Here is a 25,412-nt window from a genome sequence, read left to right as displayed (position 1 = left end):
GTGCTGTCCCTGAACTCTTCAGATCAGAGCGAGCACTCTATCACTTAAGCTATAGTGCTGGTTTTGTAGTGGTTTATTGGAGATAAGAGTCTCACAGACTTTCCTGCCCGGGCTGGCTTTGAACTGCAATCCTCAGATCTCAGCCTCTTGAGTAACTAAGGATTACAGGCGTGAGCCACCAGTACTCGGCTCCATGAGACTCTTATCTCCAGTTAACAATCAAAAAGCAGAAGTAGAGCTGTGGCTCAAGTGGTACATTGCTAGCCCTGAACACAAAAGCTTAGAACAATGCCCCGGCCCCAAATTTAAGCTCTAGGACAGGCACACAGGTAGGTGCGCACATGCACACACGCACACGCGCGCGCGCGCACACAGACACACACACACACACACACTTCACAGTAAAGACATCTCAAAGTAGGCTAAAATAAATTTTTATTAAATGTTAGAAGAGATTGATACACAACTCACAAATTCTTTACAAAACAACTGCCAATCTGTGTCCAATTTTTAAAGTACTATACACATTTGGAAATTTTGCTGTGAAATAGAATGTAAAAATATGTCTTTTAGAAAGCATTAAAGATGATGATTATAATCAAAATAATGTTTAAAATGGAAGTCTTTGCATGAAAGCGAGCTTTCAGTGAAAAAATAATGAGTAAGTGAACTTTAAACATTAAATAGATAAAGCTGACTTACTGAGGAAATGAGTAAGTATTCTGTAAACTTCTGAAATTCACCTGATATGTTTTATTACTTTCAGAAGCAATGCCATTATGAGGTATCAACAACCATAGTATAGGAATCTTGAGTGATACCACTATGCCAGAAGCACTGGTAACAACCAACTGTATAGGCAAACAAAAATTTTAAAAAAATCATCACAAAGAAGCACCTCTTCTGAAACATGTTAAGATGTCTTATTACACTGGAGGCTTATGGCACAGGCCAAAAACCCTACAGGAGACAATCCCTCCACACAAAGTAATAGTAATTCATCCATTTTAGAATTGAGTAACATCTCTTTAGTAGTGTTACTGGTATAAAAGAAAAGACAGAAGTTTAAACTATGATACAACATACAAAAAACGGTCAACAGTTAGGGTCTTTGAAAGTATACTCGTAGGTTTAACAAAGACCGACTTTTGTTAAACTGAATCTCTAATTCAGATACAGCTTCATTATTCCAAAAAGGTAACTGACCAATTGATGCCATTCAGGACAGCAGAAGCCCAACCACCAACTTGGAAAATACATTGCTTAACAAAGGAGTAAATGGTCACCAGTTTACCTCAAAGATGGGAAGGGAGCAGAAATCAACTGCAAAATATATGCAATTACAAGGAATTTAAAATTCAATGTTGTCAACTTTTTGCCCTGAGCTGAGTGCTTTTTATATATAATCTCTGAAGAAACAGATGCATTCCATTGTTCCAAGTTGTGCCTATAAATGCTATTGTTCCTGGTACTGAAAACAGACAGAGTATGTCTTATAGAGCAGAGCGGTGGTGACTATATTTGGTGGGAATCTTTGGTGAGATGCAGTTGTGCAAAAAACTTCTTCCTCCTCCTCATAATACCCCTAGCATATTCAAGTTATTTTCAGGGGAGAAATGACAAGACCATAATGAAGGACAAGCAGACCATCCTGAAAAGAGGGGGAAAAAAGAGAGAGACTACTTTAATAGTTCTTTAAAAGCTAGTAATATACATGATTTAATCCAACATTAATATGAAATTCTTTGCATAAACACAGTAACACCAAGAAAAAGAAATTTCTTAAGAGCATGAAAGATCCAAGATAAATGTATCTGTTGACTTACTCAATTGCCTAATCACCAAACACATAAGTTGTTTTCTTCTTCTTGTTCTTTTTGGAGGTGAGGTCTTGCTATATTCCCTAGCCTTGTCTAGAACTCCAGGGTGGTCTTCTTGTGTGACTTCCCCCAACTACCTGGGGCTCTAGGTATGCCACCATACAGGCTCAATGTCTTAGTGGCTCATGCCCATAATCTTAGCTACTTGGGAGGCTGAGATATAAGGATCATAGTTCAAAGCCAGCATGGGCTGGAAAGTATATGAGACTTTTATCTCCAACTAACCATCAGAAGACTGGAAGTAGAGCTGTGGTTTGAAGTGGTAGAGCACTAGCCTTGAGCAGAAAATCCAAGGACAGCACCCAGGCCCTGAGTTTAAGCTCCATGACCAAGAAAAAAAACCTCTCAGGAGCCAATTCTATTATTATTATGTAACCATACCAGGCGTATTTATGACTATCAGTTCTCCAAAAAGAACTACAGGAATAAGCTGGGGATGGTGGTATAAACTTTTAAATCCTAACACTTGGGGGCTGAAGTAAGCCATGAGTTTGAGGCCAATCTAGGCTATACAGGTCACCCCTCTCCTCTCAAAAAATGAGAAATACTGTTTTCTTTCTTCACAGACTACCTAAGCACTGTGTGTATGTATATAATCGTCTGTGTGTGTGAACTGTCATAAAACATCACAGAACACATAAATGCAGCTCACTACTATGGTAAGTGATAAAACTTAGAGACTCTCACTCAATTGAACGAAATTTAAAATACTGTATATTTTATTTTCTCCTTGAAGATTATCCTTGGAAGAGGACAATGATTCCAGTGTTTTAATCTGACTTTTTGTGGCTTTCTATCTCCTCTTTCTGGTTGCATCCTCTGCACCCAGTGAGCAACCCACTCTCCTTCAGATGCACTGGAAAAACAGCTAAAAATACAGACTCATTGGGAGATGTGCAGGACCTGTCCTGAGCAGTGGAGGAGGCTGGGGGCCCTCGAGCCATGCCCTGCCAGTCCTGTGCTTGCTGTGTCTTCTCTTTTCCTTCTGTGCTAGGCTCACATGGCTCTGCTTCCTCACGTCTCATCCACAACTCCATTCACTGCAATCTGGCTTCTGTTCCTGGCAACTCTAGCCAAAGCTCACCAAAATCCCAAAAAAGGGCTCACAAATTCAAATACTCACAAGGGCCAAGAAAGTAATGTAAATACTTATGCTAGGTATGTGAGTCAACAAGGAATGGTACATTAAAGAACAGGTGCCTATCTGAAAGAATTGAAACTTAAATATTTAAAACATAGTGTAAGTAAAATAAAGGTTAACCTCATACCATGTTTGGTCCATGAACTGTCAAATCTGTTCCAGACTAATTAGCATTATCAAAGTAAATCAATTCATGTAACACAAATAGAAAGATTCCACTAACAGATTTACATGAATATAAATTAAGCTTTACATAAGGTTAATTTTTGCATATAGTTATGTTTGAGAAATGAAAAACATCATTTTGTGAAATATACTGGTAAGAACTCAGATATAAAACTGAAATTGTAGTTACAAGCTATTTCAAGACACCAAAATAACCTCAATGCATATATAAATTCACATTCTATGAAATAAGTGCTTATAAGCAAAATTTATATCTAGCTGCTTACATTCTTTGCAAACATGTATGACTATTTCCTATATGTTTATATTTCCTTTTCAGGTAGCTTTGTTCATGGTTTTAGTAACTATCTGTCATGATTTGGATACAGTTTGTCTCCAAAAAGATCATGTGCTGGAAGCTTGATTTCAAGTGTGGTAGAACCTCAAAAGAGGTCAGTGAGGGTTAGTGGGAGGTTCTTTTTTTTTTTTTTTTTTTTTGGGTCCGGTTGTGGGGCCTGAACTCTGGGCCTGGGCGCTGTCCCTCAGCTCTTTAGCTCAAGGCTAGCACTCTACCACTTGAGCCAAAGCGCCACTTCCAGCTTTTTTCTTTTTGCTTATGTGGTGCTGAGGAATCGAACTCAGGGCCTCAGGCATGCAAGGCAAGCACTCTACCCACTGAGCCACTTTCCCAGCCCCTAGTGGGAGGTTCTTAGGTCACTGGATATCTTCTATCACAAATGGATGAGTGTGTCTCAAGGGACTAGGTCAGGTCTATTAGGACTGACTGACTGAGTTGTTTGTTAGCAGGTCCTCGGATCAATCCTCAGCAATGCCAAAAAGAATGATAGAGAACGAGTTAGCTCTCTCTGCCTGTTCTCTCTGTCTCTGTGTGTGTATGTCTCTCTCTCTCTCTTTTTTTTTGGGGGTCCGGTCATGGGGCCTGAACTCTGTCCCTCAGCTCTTCAGCTCAAGGCAAGCACTCTACCACTAGAACCACAGCGCCACTTCTGGCTTTTTTCTTTTTTCTTATGTGGTGCTGAGGAATCGAACCCAGGGCCTCATGCATGAAAGGCAAGCACTCTACCACTGAGCTACCTTCCCAGCCCCCGTCTCTCTTTTGGTTCTGAGACTGGGACTAGAACTCCGTACCTTACTCATTAGCTGGCACTCTATCAACTGAGTCATACCTCCAGTCCCGCTGCCTATTCTCTTACACACACATCCCTTTTCTGCAAGCTCCTGGTTCGACTTCTCAGCCAGGGGCTCTGTCCAGAACACCAGCACTATGCTATTTTGACTTTCTAGCCACCAGAATCATGAGCCAAATGTACAGATACTTTGCTATAGTGATACAAAAGAGAATAAAACTACCCCAAACAGAGCTTTCTTTAAGTCAAATTATGTCCCTTCATTTTGACTCAAAAACTCTCCAATCAATAGTTTCCCAGAGTTAATAGTTTAAATAGTTTAAAATCCAGAGTTCATACCATGGCCAATAAGTTCCCATATGATTTTATTCCAACTGCCAAGATCTCAGTTCCTACTATCTTTTCCCTCCCTTGCTACAGCCTAGCCTTTCCCTTTGAGGTGGAATTCAAGTCCTAATAATGACCTTCCACCAAAAAAGAAAAGTGTTCTTATGGATATGCAGTATATGTTACATAATGATAGACTATATGTAAAAAGGCAGTCCTATCGATTATAATAAAGCCTATATGTACAATGGACTAGACCACTTCTGTTTGTATAAATTCACTCTGTGATGTCTGCAAATGAAATTGCCTAGTGATGGATTTCTCCAAACCTATGCCCATCATTAAGGAATGACTGTATTAGCTTAGTAGTCTTCAAATCTTTACTGTAGTGATGGAGTACTAGGAATGTGGGGCTGAACTGCATGGGAGATGGGAGGAAGAGTCCTGGTTCACTCACTGAGTCACTGTGGGAATTACATGTATTTTCTGTAACTCAGTTTCCCTATCTTTAGAATGTTTTCTCCATTCTTACCCCATAGATAAAACCCATGTAAACCATTTAAAATATTTGTAGTTCAGAAAATTTTAACAAAATTGTGAACTGTCTATGAAAACTTCCCTATTAACATGGAACTTTTTTTTCCATGAAATAATTTTGTGTGTTCAACATAGGCTTGATAAATCTGAGGCTTACCTGCATTGCTGAGTCACCTATTGCACGTCGGATTTCTCGGAGAGTCTGGTACGGCTCTAGCAAGTGGTCACCACAGATGATATCTACCTATGAGAAAGAAGGAGCATTATCAGACCACTTCCCTACATAATTACTTACAGATCAGACTTGGCTATTTTATTTTAGACTGATTAAACATTTTTATAAAATGTCTTAGAAATCTTTTCTATCTGGGCTGGGAAGGTGGCTTATTGGTAGAGTACTTGCCTTGCATGCATGAGGCCCTGGTTCAATTCCTCAGCATTACATAAGCAGAAAAAGCCAGAAGTAGTGCGGTGGCTCAAGTGGTAGAGCACTAACCTTGAGCTGAAGAGCTGAGGGACAGCACACAGCCCAAAGTTCAAACCCCATGACCAGCAATAAATAAATAAAGTTACAGGGCTGGGAATGTGGCTTAGAGGTAGAGTGCTTGTCTAGCATGGATGAAGCACTGGATTCAATTACTCAGTACCACATAAACAGAAGAAGCTAAAAGTGGTCAATCGTTCAAGTAGCAGAGTGCCAGCCTTGAGCTGAAGAGCTGAGGGATAGCGCCTAGGCCCAGAGTTCAAGCCCCATGACTGACAAAAAAAAAAAAAAATCTATTAAGGGCTGGGAAGGTGGCTCAGTGATAGTGCTTGCCTCACATGCATGAGGCCCTGGGTTTGATTCCTCAGTACCACATAAACAGAAAAGGCCAGAAGTGGTGTTGAGGCTCAAGTGGCAGAGCACTGGCCTTGAGCAAAAGCAGCTCAGGGACAACACCCAGGGCCCAGAGTTCAAAAGCCCCATGATCCACATACAAAAAAACAAAAACAAAAACAAATCTATTAAGTAGGATTGGAGGTGGCTTGCCTAGAAAGCACACAAGGCCCTGCAATCAATTCTTAATACTACCAAAACTCTAAAAACCTCTACTGTAAAACAGTAATTTTTCTTACAATTTAGCCCCAAGTTTAGCAGCTGGCCAGTTACTATTTGATAAGTACGGTCCTAGATGTTATGTGTGCCATGTGGATTTGGTTATTATTATTATTATTATTTTTTTTTTTTTTGGGTCCGGTCGTGGGGCCTGAACTCTGGACCTGGGCGCTGTCCCTCAGCTATTCAGCTCAAGGCTAGCACTCTACCACTTGAGCCACAGCGCCACTTCCGGCTTTTATTTTTTCTGCTTATGTGGTGCTGAGGAATCGAACCCAGGGCCTCATGCATGCAAGGCAAGCGCTCTACCACTGAGCCATCTTCCCAGCCCTTGGTTATTATTTTTGTTTTCACAAAAATGGGACCATGCTACATATATTGTTTTATAAACTTAAAAAAAAAATTTAGCCAGGTGCCAGTGGCTCATGCCTATAATCCTAGCTATTCAGGCAATTGAGATGTGAGGATAAAGATTAGAAGCCAACTTAAGAAGAAAAGGTCATAAGACTGTATCTCCAACTAACTATCAAAAAGCTGAGAGAGGGCTGGGAAGGTAGCTCATGCATGCATTGCATGCATGAGGCCCTGGGTTCAATTCCTCAGCACCACATAAACAGAAAAGGCCGGAAGTGGCGCTGTGGCTCAAGTGGTAGAGTGCTGGCCTTGAGCTGAAGAGCTTAGGGACAGCACCCAGGCCCAGAGTTCAGGCCCCACAACAGACAAACAAAAAAGCTGGGAGATAAGCTATAGGGGCTAGGAATGTGGCTCAGTGGTAGAGTGCTAGCATGCATGAAGCCCTGGGTTAGATTCCTCAGTACCATATAGACCCAAAAAGCTGCAAGTGGCGCTATGACTCAAGACTCAAGTGGTAGAGCATTAGCCTTGAGCAAAAGAAGCACAGGGACAGTGCCCATGCCCTGAGTTCAAGCCTCAGGACTGGGAGAAAGAGAGAGAGAGGGAATAAGAGGGACAGAGAGGGAGGGAGAAGGAGAGGGAAAGAGAGAGGGAGAGAGAGAGAAAGAGGGAGAGAAAGGAGAGGAGAGAAACTAATGTTCTATCCTTTATATAAAGAAGTTTTGGAGATCAATGTGATATATAATTTTTAAAATCTCACATGGCTAAACATAAAATGAGACAAAAAAGAATATAATTAAAGTAAAACATGAATAAAAAATTCTGCTACATCAGCCATGGTAATCCAGATCAATGTTTTGTTCATTTTAGAAATAATTTTAAGCCAGATGAAGTTGAGCACAACTATAATTCCAGCTATGTCTGAGGCAGATGAAGAAGGACTGCAAGTTCAATGGCAGTCCAGGCCAAAAGTAATGGCAAGAACCAGTCTCAAGAACATAAACAGAAATAAAAAGGCTGGGAAGTATAGCTCAGTTATGGTTAATTTGAGTTAGCTCAAGTATTAGCTCAGGTAGTGCTATGTCAATATTAGCTCAATTTAGCCATTACACAGTATATACAATTTCAAAACATCATGTTGCACATGACGCATATGTATATAATTTTAATAATCCAAAAAAATAAAAGTAATAGAAAAGGCATGTAGTAGTGGCCCACACCTATAAACTTAGCTACTCAGGAGGCTGAGATTTGAGGATCATAGTTTGAAACCAGACCAGGCAGGATTGTCCATGAGACTCTTATCTTCAAGTAACCACCAAAAAGTTGGAGGTAGAGTTGTAGCTTAAGTGGTAGAGCACCAGCCTTGACTGAAAAAGCTGACAGTGTTCAGGCCCTGAGTTCAAGCTCTAACATAAGAACTAACCAACCAACCAACCAAATAAATAAATGGTAGAATCCCTAAAACCAAATTTGAGCTTTGGCATATTTATTTATTTATTAATTATCTCTCTCCCCTGTACTGGGGTTTGTAGTCAGAGCCTCATACTTGCTTGGAAAGTTACCACTTGAGTCCCAGCTTTTAAATCACCAAGTGCAATATTTATCAATGGGAATTGTACTTTGACCAAAAGCTAGACATGGAGGAAGTAATCTGTATCCTGGAGAAAGCCCTCCTGAATATTACTTTTTGGAGTACTAGGGTTTGAACTCAGGGCCTTGTGCTTGTTAAATAGGTGTTCCACCACCTCAATCAAGCCCTGAGCCCTTTTGTTTTGGGGACAGGGTCTCGAATCAATGCCCAAGTGGGCTTAGCCTGAGATCCTGTTGATTCTTCCAATGTAGCTAGAACAATAGGTGTATGTCACTACATTCAGATTTTTTTGGTTGAAATGAGATGTCACTAGTTTTTGCATGAATTGACCTTTAACCAAAACCTTCCTTATCTCTCTCATTTTTTGGAGAGGAGAAAGGGAGGGGTACTAGAGTCTGAACTCAGCCTCATGTTCACTTCTCTTGCTTGCTCACAGCTGGCATTCTGCCAGTTGAACAATACTTCAGTCTGAAAATAGTTTTGGCTGGTTATTTTGGAAAGAATCTCATAGACTTTCTGCCCAGGCTGGCTTCAAACCAAGGTCCTCTAGATCTCAACTCCCTAAGTAGTTTAGGATTACAGACATAAGCTACCATACGCAGCTATTTGTTGACCTTGCTTGTCATGCTGCAAGGATATTCTCCTAAGAAAAGTCAATGAATTATCTTTTGCTCTGCTGGAATTGAGCCCCTAGAAGTTCTTTAATATTTATAATGTCCTCAGTTTTTTCTTTGACACCAAGAGATGGTCATCAGTAACAATTAAGAAATGGGTAGTAAATCAAGTGGCGCCGTGGCTCAAGTGGTAGAGCACTATCCTTGAGCTGAAGAGCTGAGGGACAGCGCCCAGGCCCAGAGTTCAGGCCCCACGACTGGACCCCAAAAAAAAAAAAATTGGGGCTGGGAAGGTGGCTCAGTGGTAGAGCGCTTGCCTTGCATGCATGAGGCCCTGGGTTCAATTCCTCAGCACCACATAAGCAAAAAGAAAAAAGCCGGAAGTCGCGCTATGGCTCAAGTGGTAGAGTGCTAGCCTTGAGCTGAAGAGCTGAGGAAAGCGCCCAGGCCCAGAGTTCAGGCCCCATAACCAGACTCAAAAAAAAAAAAAAGAAATGGGTAGTAAATCAAACATGATTAAATTTGGGGATGGGTATCTCTGTGAATCAGTATTTATTTATTTTATTTATTTATTTATTTTTGGTGGGCTGTGGGGCTTGAACTCTGGGTCTGTTCGCTGTCCCTAAGCTCTTCAGCTCAAGGTGAGCTCTCTGCCGCTTGAGCCACAGTGCCACTTCTGGTTTTCTAGTGGTTTATTGGAGATAAGAGTCTCATGGACTTTCCTGCCCGGGCTAGCTTTGAACCACGATCCTTAGATCTTAGCCTCCTGAGTACTTAGGATTACAAGCATGAGCCACTGGCTGGCCAGCTTGAATCAGTATTTAATTAGCATTACAATGCCTACAGCATAAGATAAAAGCCGATACATGAAATTCTAGATGATTCTTTAATATGCTAATATGCTAACGATAGTCTCACAATGTCACCTATTGTCTTACATACACATACTATACCTGACAAGCTGGATCAAGACCCATTTTTCTTCTGAGGAATTTTTCTACATGTCCAATAGTTGCTTCTCCTGAAACTCGAACAAACTTCTTTTCCAATGGCTACGAAAATAAGTAGATAAAACTATTTCATATATACTTTATTTATATATACTTATGTATATATTACATGAACTTTAAAAACAAATTTTACAGCAAAAATGACTCAATAGGATCTTGAAAAAAATTACTATGAAATTTTAACTTAAGAAGAAAACCAGGAATTCTGCACAGCTTCTCCTTTTTGAGAAATATGTCAATAATTGTTTTATTTAATTAATTTTTGGCACCAGTACTAGGTCTTGAATTCAGGATCTAGTTGCTATTCTTTAGCTTTTTCACTCTACCACTTGATCCACAGCTCCATTTCCAGCTATTTGGTGTTTAGAGATAAGAGTCTCATGGATTTTCCTGTCCAGGCTGGCTTTGAACTGCAACTCTCAGATCTCAGCTTCTTATTAGCTAGGATCACAGGTATGAGCCATTGGGGTAAAGCTCCAACAATTGTTCAATACAAGAAAAAAACAATGTAGAAGAGGGACCTCTAGCCTTAAAATAAAACCATAAAGGCCATAGTGATTACATCAATCAAATACAATATATCTGGAACTTGATTTAAATAAAAAGTATAAAGCAGGGGCTGGGAAGGTGGCTCAGTGGTAGAACGCTTGCCTTGCATGCATGAGGCCCTGGGTTTGATTTCTCAGCACCACATAAGCAAAAAGAAAAAAAAAGTATAAAGCAATCAAATTAAGGTTATCAATACTATAATTCTAGAAAATTCAATTTAGGAAATGCAAACAATACATGCATACTGGGCTGGGGTTATAGCTCAATAAGACAGAGCAGTGGCCTAGCATGTGTGAGGCACTGAATTTGATCCCTAGCACTGAAGGGGAAAATATGAAGTGGAGCAACTTTTTTAATTTATTTTTTGTCAGTTGTGGGGCCTGAACTTTGGGCCTGGTCACTGTCCCTCAGCTCTTCAGCTCAAGGCTAGTGCTCTACCACTTGAATGACTTATGGCTTTTTCTGTTTATGTGGTACTGAGGAACTGAACCCAGGGCCTTGTGCATGCAAGGCAAGCACTCTACCACTGAGCCACCTTCCCAGCCCAAAGTGGAGCAACTTCATAATACTTATCAAAGTAGTTTATTGTCAGGTGCTGGTGGCTCATGCCTGTAATCCTAGCTACTCAGGAGGCTGAAATCATGGTTTAAAGCCAACTAGGGCAGGAAAATATCTGAGACTCTTATCTCCAATTAACCATCAGAAAACTAGAAGTAGGGCTGTGGATCAAAGTGGTAGAGCACTACTCTTGAGCAAAAGAAGCTCAGTGACAGTGCTCAGGCCCTGAGTTCAAGCCCCAGGACCTACCAGAAGAAAAAAAATCTTATCTTTTAGAAGGAAACTGAGTTATGAACTTACACAGTCTGGGGTTTGGTTCAAAATTATGAGAAAAGAGCTGGGAAGGTGGCTCAGTGGTAGAGCACTTGCCTTGCATGCATGAAGCCCTGGGTTTGATTCCTCAGCACCACATAAGCAAAAAGAAAAAAAGCCAGAAGTGGTGCTGTGGCTCAAGTGGTAGAGCGCTAGCCTTGAGCTGAAGAGCTGAGGGACAGTGCCCAGGCCCAGAGTTCAGCCCCTATGACTGGACCCCCCCCAAAAAAAAAATTATGAGAAAAAATGGTCTCTATAAAAGAGACTGGATATGAATTTATAATTACTGAAGTGATGTGCACATCATGGTTATACTCTTCTAATTTTATTTTTTCTGGTCCTGGGGCTTGAACTCTGGGGCCTGGGTGCTGTCCCTGAGATGCTTTTGCTCAAGGCAAGCACTCTACCACTTGAGCTACAGTGTCACTTCCACTTTTCTAGTAGTTTACTGGAGATAGGAGTCTCACGGTCTTTTCTGCCTGGGCTGGCTTTGAACTGTGATCCTCAGATCTAAGCGTCCTGAGTAACTAGGATTACAGATGTGAGCCACCAGTGTCTGGCTCAGCTTCCTTACTCTTTTTTTTTTTTTTTTTTTTTGAGTCCGGTCATGGGGCCTGAACTCTGGGCCTGGGCACTGCCCTCAGCTCTTCAGCTCAAAGCTAGCACTCTACCACTTGAGCCACAGCACCACTTCTGGCTTTTTTCTTTTTGCTTATGTGGTGCTGAGGAATCGAACCCAGGGCCTCATGCATGCAAGGCAAGCGCTCTACCATTGAGCCACCTTTCCAGCCCTAGCTTCCTTATTCTTAAGATCTTTCCTGGTGCTTGGTAAGAAATGTACGCATTATCCTGCCCATGTAATTGTAACCCCTCTGTACAGTATGTTCACAAATAAAATAAAATAAAATTTTAAAAAAAAAAAAAAGATCTTTCCTGGGCTGGGCATATGGTTCAGTACTATAGGACTTGACTAGCAGGACAGCCTCTAGCTTGATATCAAGTACTAAAATAGATCTTATACCCCATACTCAAGTTAATAGCGTTTTTAAAAACTATATAATCTGTATGTAACAGCCTCCTCTATGTACAAATAAACAGTAAGAAAATTCCACCTCCTTTCACATTAGTATAGAAATCTTTCCTGCCAACTACAACATCAAAAAAATGATAAAAGTTGAGCCAGCCAGAATACATCACATATACCTGTGATCCCAGAATCCAGGAGAATGAAGCAGGAGGACCACAAATTGGGAACAAGCCTGCATAAATAGACTCTGCTTCAAAAAAATTTTTTTTAATGTAGGAAGATTTTAAGTTTTCTTTTTTTCTTTTTCTTTTTTTTTTTTTTTTGTCAGTCATGGGGCTTGAACTCTGGGCCTGGGCGCTGTCCCTCAGCTCTTCAGCTCAAGGTGAACGCTCTACCACTTAAGCCACAGTGCCGCTTTTGGTTTTCTGGTGGTTTACTGGAGATACAAGTCTTATGGACTTTCCTGCCTGGGCTGGCTTTGAACCTTGATCCTCAGATCTCAGGCTCCTGAGTAGCTAGGATTACAGGCATGAGTCACTGGCACTCAGCTTAAGTTTTCTTCTAGTATGGAAGATACTATCAACTCATGATCTATTACCTTGAAAAATACTCTGACTTTAAACTGAAAAGGTATAGAAACAATGACTATTTGGTATCAAAGAAACCAGGATATGACTCTGAAATACCAATGACGACCAAAAGGAACTAAGACTCCTTAGAGAAATAATTGATTCCATGTTTGAGGAAAGAGATGTACAATGTAGACATGGAACATTTTGTCATTTCAGATAGCAAGGACTATGGCATGACAGGACAACTTGAACTAATAAGGATAAGTAAAAAAAAATGGATTGTGCAAATATATTTACATCGTGAATTCATAAGACAAATAAAACCTTTATACAGCTGATTCATTGCAATTAACAATTTATATGCTCCTTGAGCTATTTCTTTTCTTTTTGTTGGTTGTGGAACTTGAACTCAGGGCCTGGGCTCTCTCCTTGAGCTCTTTTGCTCAAGGCTAGTGCTTTACCATTTTGAGTCAGTGCTTTACCATTTTGAGCCACAGTTCCACTTCCAGTTTGTGAGTGGTTAATTGGAGAGTCTTATAGATTTTTCTGCCAGGTTGCCTTTGAACTGTGATATTCAGATCTGTTTCCTGAGTAGCTAGGATTACAGGCGTAAGCTACCCATGCTCAGCTGAGCTATTTCAATCAGTAGGTTCTAGTTAGATTATTTTACCTCTTTTTATTTTTATTTGCTGAAGAAATGGAATCATTTGCCATGTGGAGATGTGGTCTATTATATTTCTTCATGTAATTTAACATGTTCTGTTGTCCCTTGTATTTCTTGGAAATGAGGTGTTCAATCTAGAAGCATAATCACACATTACAGGTGGAATCATGTCATGTTCTCTGATGTGTGAGGGTCAGAATGACCTAAATATCCTAGGTGTACATGTGCTTTTGTGGAAACAACAGAGTAATGATTTCTAGTTTATTCTTTATGAGGCTTTAGAATTCTTGGCTTTCTGGCTTCTGGAGGTTACTAGAAAGATATCTTCAGGTACATAGGAGCTATAACTCTATGATGGAACCATACAGAAAGTTATCTGCCACTTTCTCATGTTATAAAATGTATCATTACCTAAAGTGAACCAATTGGTATGATTCTTTTTTTTTTTTTTTTTTTTGGTCGGCCGTGGTGCTTGAACTCTGGGCCTGGGCGCTGTCCCTCAGCTCTTCAGCTCAAGGCAAGCGCTCTACCACTTGAGCTACAGCGCCACTTCTGGTTTTCTGGTGGTTTATTGGAGATAGGAGTCTCACGGTCTCTCCTGCCCAGGCTGGCTTTGAACCGCGATCCTCAGATCTCAGCCTCCTGAGTAGCTAGGATTACAGGCATGAGCCACCAGCGCCCGGCTTCAATTGGTATGATTCTTTACAAGTTAAAGAGATTCAGTTTACCAAAAACCATGGAGACTTAATACTGCATTGCCTTTATCATAGTCATCTGAGATAAACTATAAAATACTTCAATCTAAACTGGGTACCGGTGGCTCATGCCTATAATCCTAGCTCTTAGGAGGCTAAGACTGAAGATCATGGTTTGAAGCCAACCTGGGCTGAATACTCCCAATGAGACTCATCTCCAATTAAATACTAGAAAACCAGAAGTGGCACTTTGGTTCAAATGGTAGAGTGCTAGCCTTAAGCAAAAGAGCTCAGAGAAAGTGCCTAGGTTCTGAGTTCAAGACCCATGACCAACCAAAAAACAAAAACAAAACACAAACTTCAATCTAGAGAAGTACCTATTTCTATGTTGTTTTTTTTGTTGTTGTTGTTGTTTTTGCCAGTCGTGGGGCCTGAACTCTGGGCCCTGGGCACTGTCCCTCAGCTCTTCAGTTCAAGGCTAGTGCTCTACCACTTGAGCCACAGTGCCACTTCTGGCTTTTTCTGCTTATGTGTGCTGAGGAATTGAACCCAGGGCCTCATGCATGCAAGGCAAGCACTCTACCACTGAGCCACCTTCCCAGCCCTATTTCTATGTTTTAATTTATATCTGTAAGCTAGAGTATTCATGAAACAAAATATACAACCAAGAATACCTCACCTAACTTTAGAATATGGAGACCTTGACAATCACTGAAAATCTCAAAGATCAAAGTTACCTATTCCTTAATATTACAATCCCAAGTAACTAAAAGATGATTTTCTCCTTTAAAGAAGTTACTGTTCCCAAGGTGGGGAAGGTAGCTCAGTGGTAGAGTGATTGCCTTGCATGTACTAGGCCCTGGGTTCAGTTCCTTAGCACCACATAAGTAGCAAAAGCCAGAAGTGGCACTGTGGCTCAAGTGGTAGAGAGCTAGCCTTGAGCTGAAGAGCTGAGGGACAGTGCTCAGGCCCGGAGTTTAGGCCCATGACCAGCAAAAAAAAAAAAAAAAAAAGTTACTATTCCCAAGCTGGGAGCCAGTGGCTCATGCCTATAACCCTGGCTACTCATAAGGCTGGGATCTGAGAATCAAAGTTTGAAGCCATCCTGGCCAAGAAATGTATGAGACTCTTATCTCCAATTAACCAGCAGAAAACCAGAAAACCAGAAGTGGAGCTGTAGCTTGAAGTGGTAAAGTGCTAGTCTAGAGCAAGAAAAGCTCAAGGACAGTGACTAGACTCTTGAGTTCAAGCCCTACAACTGACAAGAAAAGAAAGGAAAAAAATTATAATTTCTGGATGATTCATACTACAGCAGCAACACTACACACATGGCATCTGGGATTGGGGGCCTTTAACACAAATCTGAGATTATCTTACCTCTAAAATCTCAGTGAATAACTTAAGTAGCCAAGTTAATTTGACTCAAAATGCTGCATGTAAACAAAATTTTGAGTTCACATTTAACAATGTCAATTATTAAAGGTAAAGCTTCAGTTTCAGAATTTTATAAACTATTTGCTTATTTTTTCATTTCTACTGTTCTGAAAAATTCCTTTTTTTTTGGTCCCAGACCTGGGGCCTGGGCATGGTCCCTGACCTTTCTCACTCAAGGCTAGAGCTCTACCACTTGAGCCACTGCTCCAGTTGTGTGTGTGTGTGTGCACTCAAGGCTAGAGCTCTACCACTTGAGCCACTGCTCCAGTTGTGTGTGTGTGTGTGTGTGTGTGTGTGTGTGTGTGTGTGTGTGTGTGTGTGTGTGTGTGTTCATGTTCTACCACTTGAGCCACAGCTCCAGTTCTGGTGGTGTGTGTGTGTGTGTGGTGTGTGTGTGTGTTTAACTGGAATTAAGAATTTCACACACTTTCCTACCAAGGCTGACTTCTAACCGTGTGTGTGTGTGTGTAACTGGAATTAAGAATTTCACACACTTTTCTACACTTTCCTACCAAGGCTGACTTCTAACCGTGTGTGTATGTGTGTATGTGTGTGTGTGTGTAACTGGAATTAAGAATTTCACACACTTTGTGTGTGTGTGTGTGTGTGTGTGTGTGTGTGTGTGTGTGTGTAACTGGAATTAAGAATTTCACACACTTTCCTACCCAGGCTGACTTCTAACCATGATCTTCAGCCTCCTAAGTAGCTAGGATTACAGGTGCCACCAGCATCTAGCCCATTCTTTTTTGTTTGCTGGTTGGTTGGTTTGTTGGTAATGGGGTTTGAACTCGGCCTGGGAACTGTCCTTGAGCTTATTTGGCTCAAGGCTAGCACTTTGGCTCAAGCCAAAGCACCACTTCTGGCCTTTTATGTGGTACTGAGGAATTGAACCCAGGGCTTCATGCATGCTAAGCAAGCACTCTACCACTAAGCCACATTCCAAGTCCTGGTGTCTTCTTATCTAGGGGTGGTGGAGGCAGTCAGTACTGGGATTGAACTCATGTCCTCATGCTTGTGAGGCAGGTGCTCTACCACATGAGCTTACCTCCAGCCCCTTTGCCTTAGTTATTTTCCAAATACACTCTTGTATATATGGAAGGGCCAGCATGGGCTGTGATCTTGCTACTTTTGCATCTCTATGTTGCTGGGGATGTCAGGAAAGTGCATTGTTATCCCTTATGCTTCCTTCATACCTGTAGTAATAGGCAAACACCACTATACCCAGCCATTGAGTGAACTTTTCTGCCCAGGCTGGGCCTCAACCTCAATCCCCTGATCTCTGCTTACTAAGGAACTAGCCATACCAGTGTAAGCCACACAGCCCAGGCTTGTCTCTTATTCTCACATACCTATAACAGACCAGTGCTAAATGCATATGTTCCAATAACTTATCAATTTTTTTATCATAATAGAAGATATTCTCCATTAGGTTGCTAGTTTGATTCAACTGTATATACAGATCATTTCATGAAATAAGTTTAAAAAGTAAAATACCTTAAAATGTCCTGTATCTTCATTAGCACTGAAAAAGGAGAGCAAGCCTAATCAATATTTACTTTAAGTTAAATGAATAAAAAACAAAACATGAAAATAAAATCTGAGAAACAATGATTTACTTTAAAACATGGCCACCTTAACTTTTATGAAATGAGCAAATGTAACTGGCATTTCTGCCACCTGGTGGTAAGGCAAAAGTTCTGTCTAGCATTTCAGGTAACTTTCTTTTTTGGTTGGTTGTGGGGCTTGAACTCTGGGCTTGGGTGCAGTTCCTATGTGTGCTCTTCAGGTTAAGGGCTAACGCTCTACTGCTTGAGCCACAGTACCACTTCCAGTTTTCTAGTGGTTTATTGAGATAAGATTCTCATGGGTTTTCCTGCCTGGGCTGGCTTTGAACCATGATCCTCAGATCTCAGCCTCCTGAGTAGTTAGGATTACAAGCATGAGCCACCAGCACCAGGCTTCATATATCTTTCTATACTTAATTTCAGAACTTAAAAAAATTTTTTTTTCCTTCCTCTTCTTTCTTCCTTGTTTTTTGGGTAGGGGTACTAGTGTTTGAATTCAGAGTCTTGCACTTACTAGGCAGGTGCTCCTCCTTTTGAGCCAATCCCTCCAGCCCCAATCAAATTTATGATTGAGTGGGTCTGAACTGAGATTGCTTCCTGAATGACTAGGATAACAGGTGGGTCACACACTGCACACACCTTTTTGTCAGTGTGGGTCTTGAACACTTGACCTGGGCACTGTCCCTCTGCACTTCAGCTCAAGGCGAGTGCTCTACCACTTGAGCCACAGTGCTAACTTCCAGTTTTCTGGTGGTTAATTGGAGATAAGTGTCTCATGGGCTTTCCTGCCCCGGCTGGCTGTGAACTGCAATCCTCAGATCTTAGCCTCCTCAGTAGCTAGGATTACAGGCGTGAGCACCAACACCCAGCTTGGGGGTCTCACTTTTTTCCCAGGCTCATCTTCCAACAAAAATTTTCCTAATCTCCACCTCCCAAGAAGTACTTGGAAAGATACAATATTTAGAGTTTCTCCAGTTAGGATTTTAGCATTTTGCAGCTTAAACTACAATTTCTCTTTGAAGTCTTTGTTGTTGTTGATGCTGTTGTTGTCGTACAGCTCATACTCTCACTTGGCTTTTTTTTCAAGGCTGGTGCTCTACCAACCTCATCTCCATTTTCAGCTTTTTTGCTAGTTAATTAGAGATGAGTGTTTCAAGGACTTTTTTGCCCAGGTTACTTGAGATCCAGCATCATGAGTAGCCAGTATTACAGACCTAAACCACTAGCTTAATTTCTGTCTGTCTGTCTGTCTCTCTTTTTTTATGCTTGAACTCAGGCCTGGGCCCTGCCCTTAAAACTAGCACTCTACTATTTAGGCCACAGCTCTGTGTCTAGCTTTTTGGTGGTTAATTGGAGATAAAGTGTTTCATGGACTTTTCCTGCCTAAACTGGCTTTGAACTGCAATCCTAAAATGCCAGACTTCTGAGTATCTAGGATTACAGGCCTGAGCCACCGGCACCAGCTTTCTATTTTTTTTTTATTTTTGTCGGTCGTGGGGCTTGAACTCTGGGCCTGTCCTTGTGCTCTTCAGCTCAAGGCGAGCGCTCTACTGCTTGAGCCACAGCACCACTTCCGGTTTTCTAGTGGTTAACTGGAGATAAGAATCTCACTAACTTTTCTGCCTGGGCTGGCTTTGAAATGTGACCCTCAGATCTCAGCCTCCTCTGTAGCTAGGATTACAGGCGTGAGCCGCCAGCGCCCGGCTCTCTCTTTTTTTAATGGTAATTAGGGTGATTTTTCCTCTTAGTTAACTTTTTTTTTTTAATTTATTTTTTGGGTCCAGTCATGGGGCCTGAACTCTGGGCCTGGGCACTATCCCTCAGCTCTTCAGCTCAAGGCTAGCGCTCTACCACTTGAGCTACAGCGTCAATTCCAGCTTTTTTCTTTTTGCTTATGTGGTGCTGAGGAATCGAACCCAGGGCCTTATGCATGCAAGGCAAGTGCTCTACCACTGAGCCACCTTCCCAGCCCTTTAGTTAACTTTTATATGGTAAGATTTCTTACCTGGCTTCTGTTTTTTCTGCTGCTTCACTTGAAAGATAACCACTTGGCATGATTTTACTCCGTTTGCCTTTTATATTATTCCTTGATTAAATCTATTACTTTAATGTCATAAGGGAAATTAGGGGCACTGACGTTGAGCATCTACTTTGTGCCACGCCTTATATTAGGTATCATGTATTTATGAACATTTTCATTTAGTCCTGACTTCCAGAAAACCAAGCATAAGTAACCTTTATACTTCTACTTGGACTACTCACCCACTACTTGTCCTGTTGGCAAAGAGCTTCTTATATAGTTTCTTAAAAATTAAGTTGAGCGGGGAGGATTGGGTGGGGGGGTGGGGGGAGGCTGGGAAGGGATGTGAAGGGTAAACAAAGGAGGAGGCTACAATGCTTGCTAAGAAATGTACACATTAACCTGCCCATGTAATTGTAACCCCTCTGTACAGTGTGTTCACAAAAAATAAAAATTAAAATTATAACACAATCTAAGTGCCAAGAAATGATATGGGCAGCCTATAATTATGAGAAAATGACTGAAGCAAAATAGTCATCAATGACACAAAATAAGAGAAAGAGATTTTTTTTTAAACTGTATTTCCTTTGTCTTTTCTTTTTTGGAACTGGGAATCCAACCCAAGACATTGTACTTGCTAGGCAAGCTTTTTGCCACTGAGCTACATACTAGCCTAGATTTTTCTAAGAAAAGAATTTTGACTTTCTGCTGTGAGCTATAAAGGTCTACCGTGTGCTACAATGTAGCACTTGAGATTACAAAAAATATCTTACTACTTTGGAAAATAATTTTGTAAAAATCAAGGAGAGGAGTATATGAAAATTCAGCAAATTTAAATCTTCAGTTTCCTGAATTTTGTTGCTGCTGTTGTTGTACTGTGATTTAAACTCAGGGCACTGCGTTTTCCATGCCACTGCTCAATTACTTAAGCCACGTCCCCAGCCTCCATAATTAATTTCTGTGTGTATATGCAAGAACCAGGGTCTCTCACTCAGCTTTTCACACTTATGGCCAGGTCTCTATTACTGGAGCCATGGTTAACTAGATGTAATAGAGTTTGAGGAGTTTTCTGCCCAGGCTGACTTTGAACCACAATCGTCCAAGTCTCAGGCTTCTGGGTAGCTAAGATTAAAGCCATGAACCACTGGCATCTAGCTCTTACAATTATTTTTTAGGAGAATGTAAAAAAAATTAATCTGAGTACAGGACAATTTTATAATTGGAACCGGAATTTTAAAGCATTCTTTGTGCCTCTGAGCCCTGAGAAAATATATAATACCAAATTATGATGATGGGGGGGAGGTGTAATAAAGGAGGGAGAAGGAAAAGGAGAGGATGGAACCAACTTTTTCTGTATTTTGTGTTGTATAATTTCTTCAACACCAACCACTATCATATCAATACATATAGTCAGCTGATCTCAATAAAAGTTGTTTCAAGGGGCTGGGAAGGTGGCTCAGTTGGTAGAGTGCTTGCCTTGCATGCATGAGGCCCTGGGCTGCATGAGGCCCTGGGTTGGATTCCTCAGCACCACATAAGCAGAAAAAGCCAGAAGTGGTGCTGTGGCTCAAAGTGGTAGAGTACTAGCCTTGAGCTAAAGAACGCAGGGAGAGCACCCAGGACCAGAGTTCAAGCCCCATGACCAAAAAAAAAAAAAAAATTGTTTCAAATGGACATGGTGTGACACACCTATGATTCCAGCACTTTAGAGAGAGGCTGACCAGCAGGACCAGGAGTTCAAGACCAATCTAACTACATACAAACACTTTGTGTCAAAAAAACAAATATTTCTTCATGCTAACGTTAAAAGGGAGAATTTTTTTTTTAGTTGTACTCACCCAATGAACTCTAGTAATAAAGACATATCAAGTTCAGGTGGAATACGAAACACTGATTCTAGAACTTTCTTAGCTCTTCCTTTGTTTGAAGGGACTGGCTGTGGAACAGCTATTTGACAAAACAAACAAAAATTTTACATTGAGATATTTGACAAAAAGGTATGTAACTATATTGACTAAAAGATCACAAAGCATTTTATCACTCTCTCTTACATTAGTAACATCTACACTGTCAAATACCAGTGTATTTAGTGGTAAACTCAGAGGCTATTCCACAGGGAAGGCAGATATGAGTGGCTGGTTTTTCAGGGTCATAGACAGAGTTCATCAGAACAATATTAGTATTTGTACATAGTACTTTATAAATCCTAATATATTTCAGGGCTCATTGTTAGCTCATTATATTCAGCCTATACCTATTATAATTCTATATCTGTAACTCCTGCTTTAAAATAACAACAACAACAAAAAAACACCTGATGAGTGAATTACAGGACTTGCTTAACCAACCAGGTAGTAGAAGTGCTAAATTGGATTGTCATATTATGATATTACAGCATCATAAAAATGTCTGAGCAGTTACTATGTGCCAGGCACTGTTTTAAGTGCTTATATTACTCAATGCATTTTTTTTAAAATGAAGTGCCATTATTATCTGCATTTACAGATAAGGAAATTGAAACACAAGTTGTTTGTTAAGATCACGTAGTAGAATGGCAGGGCTAGGAACAAACTCAAAAATCTAGCTCTTGAGCCTACATCTCTTATTCTTCTAAACAATTTAACTGGGTTTACACTGTAACATCACCTTCAAACTATTTCTCCCTCTCTGATCATATAACTAACCATCCTTAAAAAGAACTCCAAGGGGCACAAATTTTACTAATTAGATATCTTTCTGTTTGTCAGTTGTGGGGCTAGAACTCAGGGTCTGGGCATTGTCCCCGAGTTCTTTCATTCAAGGCTAGTGCTCTACCACTTAGAACCACAGTGTCACTTCTGGTTTTCTGGTGGTTAACTGGAGATAAAAGTCTCATGGACTTTCCTGCCCCAGCTGGCTTTAAACCATGATCGTCAGATCTCGGTCTCCTTAGTAGCTAGGATTACAGGCATGAAGCATTGGTGCCTGGCTTTAGAATTCTTTAATCTATAAGTACATGACAGTATTCAGCCAAACTTACCAGGTTTAGGTACTTCTAGACCTCTTTCTTTATAGAAATCATGCATTTGCTTTTTTTCTCCTAAAAAATGATAAAACATAGACTAAATTATCTTAAATTGTAACTAGTAGAGTCAGAGATGCTGAGGTTCACAACTATGCAATAAAAGAAACTTACTTTCCTCTAGATTGATCACTAATTTGTACACTATATCTTGTAACTGTCGGTCCAACCTAACAAAAAAAGAAAGGATGAAGAATATCTCAGAATTCAGAGAAATGCATTTTGGTACAGTGTGAATTCATCAGGTTTCCCTTAGAGGGAAAGATAGCACTTCTAGCACCTAAGATATAGTTCATCTGAGAAGAACTTAAGCACTTATATCTAATCATAAGCACTTGATTCCTTGATGTACACTAAACTGTTCCTTGTTATACTTGTTCAGTCCTCAATAAGAATTTGAGCTTGAGGGCTGAGACTGTATTCTAAATATCTGTGTATGATCTACAAAACATTCACTCTTCTGTAAAGGTAACAAAAGCTTAATATTTGGGAAGTGAATGAAAGTAATTTACTTTTGGTATTTTTCTTCTCCTAGGAAACAAAGCAAGAACTAAAAATTTGGTTAATAAGTCATAATGAAGAGGCCAGTTGTTTCAGTGTCCATTCTAAAAGAACAGCCTAAGTATTATATAATGAAAATGACTAAACTATCCCCATTAATTTGGTTGATGGGATTAAAATCCTCAAGGAAAGGAGCTTATATTTTCTTTTTTATTTTTATTTATTTTTCAATCCTCAGTAGACATCACAGTGCCTGGAACATAGTAAGTGTTCTACACACATATAAGTCTCTTTTAATTTTGAGAGAAGTCAAGACTTTATTCCCAACTACATCTTGTCAAATTTACAGGGGAAAAAAAAAATTTTTTTTTGGTCCAGTTGTGGGGCCTGAACTCTGGGCCTGGGCGCTGTCCCTCAGCTCTTCAGCTCAAGGCTAGCACTCTACCACTTGAGCCACAGCGCCACTTCTGGCTTTTTTGTTTTTGCTTATGTGGTGCTGAGGAATCGAACCCAGGGCCTCATGCATGCAAGGCAAGCACTCTACCACTGAGCCACCTTCCCAGCCCTACAGGGGAAAAATTTTTTAAAATAATTGTTACTCAGCCAGGAGCCAGTGACTCATACCTGTAATCCTAGCTACTCAGGAGGCTGAGATATGAGGATCACAGTTCAAAGCCAGCCCAGGCAGCAAAATCAGTGAAACTCATCTCCATTAAACCACCAGAAAAACGAAAGTGGCACTGTGGCTCAAGTGGTAGAGCACTAGCTTTGAGCTGAAGAGCTGAATGACAGTGCCCTGGCCCAGAGTTCAAGCCTCATGACAGACAATAACAAGAACAACAACTTATATATTCTTCTTACCTTATGTTATAAAGAGGTTGTGTCTGATGCACTACAATATTGCATTTTGGACACCGGTTGCTATAGTAGAAATGTCTTACAATGCAGCTTTTACAAACTGTTGAAAAGAAATTTTAATTAGGACATTTTAAAGATTTAAAAAATGGAAAATATTCAGAATCGTAAACCATATGCTTACAAGTATGAAGACATTCTGTAATGGTAGTCGCATCTATTAAGTAACCTTTGCAAATGGAACATAAGATGTATGGGGTCAGCTCAGCGAGATTAATCAGGCGCTGTAAAGGAAATGATAATAATTTTAAAATAGCAACCCTTTCCCCTCTCGAATTCTTCAGTCAGCCAGGCCTAGTGGACTGTGCCTGTACTCCCAGCTAAATCAGGTGGCTGATAGCTTGCTTGAGCCTAGGAGTTCAAGGGCAGCCTGGGCAACACAGAAAGAGACAGACCACCGCCATCTTTTAACAAATCAAACCACAATCACAAAATTTCATTGTAAACAATGTATAAGTTTAATTGCAACAGAGAAACAGAGAACTCCAACCCTTCAAAAGACGGCTGAAAATTACGAGGACTCAGTAATGTTTCCAAGAGATGGGATTCTCTTGGATACATTGTATGTTGACATACAATATCAACGTATACAATGTAAACGTCATCTCACCGTATACTTTTCTTACACAATGGGAAAACTTCCCGTGTACTGGTTTTCAAGTTTCATAAAATTCATTCCGACCCAGCAGGTGCATTGTCTAACTTGATGAAGAATGAAGTTTCTCGTTATTAAGGAACCAACTCTCTCATGGAGGGCGGATAGACGGAGAAAGGTTTACCGTCCTCCCCACCCGCACCCTGAAGAAAGAGACGACGTCCTGGGTCGGGTAGGGCCGGGGTAACGGTCTCCGGGACGCCTCGCCCGCCGGTGATCACAGAATACTTTGCAGGATGGAGGAGGACGACCCGGAGAGCCCTAGGCGACCAGCAAGGACCTCACAAAGTAAGTGGGCCGGCCACGGGCCGGGGAGCGAGGCCTGCCCGCGCCACGCGCCAGGGCGGGTGGGGGCACTGGTGCCAACTGCTGCAGCAGCCTTGGGGGGGGAACCCTCCGGGGATAGGGGTGACCAGGGCCCGCCTAGAGCCGCCCCCCACCCCCCGGCCGCAAATACCTCCTCCTCGTCCTCGGACTCGGGCCGCCCCGCCTCCAGCCTGAGCGAGAAGTGGCTCATTTCTTCCTCCTCCTCCTCCTCGTCCTCCTCCTCGTCCTCCTCCATTTCCTCTTCCTCCTCCAGCTCCTCGTCGTAGTCTTCGAAGCGGCCTTTCAAGCGGCCGAGGCTGCCTTCGAACTCCAGCTCCTGAGGCCGGGATCCCGAGCAGCCGGAGGCCCCCGCCTCAGGCTGGGGCGCTGGGGTGAGCGCAGGCGGGGACTCCGGAGGTGGGGACGGCCTGGCTGCGGCTTCCTCGGCCTCCGCCGGGCCCCCGCTGCCCACCGTCACCACGGAGACCCCCTCCATGGCGAGGGCCGAAGGCTGCGAAGCTGAGCAGCCGGAAAGCGCGGGAGTTCCGCGGGTCCCCCCCGTCGCTCCACTGCGCAGGCGCGGGGAACTTGCCGGGGCAGCTGGGAAATGTGGTTCACCTGGAAACCCAGCAGCTCAGGTGTATGGGGCGGGGCTAGCGGGCCGCACCTTCAAGGACTGTCACTCCATTTTCTGTTTTGAAAAGCTTGATGC

The 25,412-nt window shown here is 41.5% G+C and overlaps 1 protein-coding gene across 1 annotated transcript; it reads right to left on the bottom strand.

Annotated features, from left to right (window-relative positions):
- Positions 1-479: 479 nt before the first annotated feature.
- On the bottom strand, positions 480-25,265 carry Pcgf6 (polycomb group ring finger 6). The gene is made up of 10 exons (XM_069994212.1): positions 24,852-25,265; positions 23,864-23,963; positions 23,686-23,782; positions 22,438-22,493; positions 22,282-22,341; positions 21,101-21,209; positions 17,172-17,199; positions 9,810-9,908; positions 5,356-5,442; positions 480-1,651 (listed from the first exon to the last, which is right to left on the bottom strand). The coding sequence occupies exons 1-10, from the start codon at positions 25,194-25,196 to the stop codon at positions 1,595-1,597; spliced, it is 1,038 nt and encodes a 345-aa protein (XP_069850313.1). The 5' UTR covers positions 25,197-25,265; the 3' UTR covers positions 480-1,594.
- Positions 25,266-25,412: the final 147 nt, after the last annotated feature.

The sequence above is a fragment of the Dipodomys merriami genome, unplaced genomic scaffold, assembly GCF_024711535.1.
Source record: "Dipodomys merriami isolate MVZ:Mamm:240054 unplaced genomic scaffold, mDipMer1.0.p SCAF_102, whole genome shotgun sequence".
Taxonomy (NCBI): Eukaryota; Metazoa; Chordata; class Mammalia; order Rodentia; family Heteromyidae; genus Dipodomys; species Dipodomys merriami.
Note: the sequence above shows the minus strand (reverse complement) of the source record. Positions and strands in the feature narration are given on the sequence as shown.

Bases quoted from the DNA above. Each gene is read 5' to 3' on its own strand.
- Pcgf6 (XM_069994212.1), bottom strand. From the start codon at position 25,196: ATGGAGGGGGTCTCCGTGGTGACGGTGGGCAGCGGGGGCCCGGCGGAG. The intron at 23,964-24,851 runs GTATTTGCGGCC...TTTCCTTTACAG, and splicing joins AGTCCGAGGACGAGGAGGAG to CGCCTGATTAATCTCGCTGA. The intron at 21,210-22,281 runs GTAAGTTTGGCT...TTTGTCAAATAG, and splicing joins TCTAGAAGTACCTAAACCTG to CTGTTCCACAGCCAGTCCCT.